This window comes from Myotis davidii, unplaced genomic scaffold, assembly GCF_000327345.1.
Source record: "Myotis davidii unplaced genomic scaffold, ASM32734v1 scaffold2863, whole genome shotgun sequence".
Lineage (NCBI taxonomy): Eukaryota > Metazoa > Chordata > Mammalia > Chiroptera > Vespertilionidae > Myotis > Myotis davidii.
In genome coordinates, this window is record NW_006294115.1 from 437455 (window position 1) to 437749 (window position 295).

Here is a 295-nt window from a genome sequence, read left to right on the forward strand (position 1 = left end):
CTCTTCCCAAAGGGCCTCCATTGGGACAAAGAGTGTGACTCATCTTTGCCACCTACTCAGGCGCCCTCGCCCCCTGCAGACACCGGCGCTCGGGACAAGGGCTCAAGGAGGGGGTGCCAGACCACCTCACCTCAGACTCTTCCTCTATCTTCATGCCCTCGATCTGCAGCAGGTCCAACAGGGCCCCCGGCTGCAGCGCCGACGAGAACTTCTCTGGAACAGAGGGTCCGTGGTCGGCATCTCAACAGGGCCTCCCGCTCAGCCCTGGGGGCCAGGTTTGGGCCACGGCTCCAGG

At 64.1% G+C, this 295-nt stretch overlaps 1 protein-coding gene across 2 annotated transcripts in view; it reads right to left on the reverse strand.

Annotated features, from left to right (window-relative positions):
- VPS37C (vacuolar protein sorting 37 homolog C (S. cerevisiae)) overlaps window positions 1–295 on the reverse strand; it is a 13162-nt gene continuing 12867 nt past the window's right edge. For both annotated transcript variants that reach the window (XM_006768168.2, XM_006768166.2), the window contains exon 4: window positions 1–213. In XM_006768168.2, coding sequence (XP_006768231.1) covers window positions 53–213 — 161 coding nt within the window. In that variant the 3' untranslated portion in view covers window positions 1–52. The remainder of the gene's footprint in view (window positions 214–295) is intronic.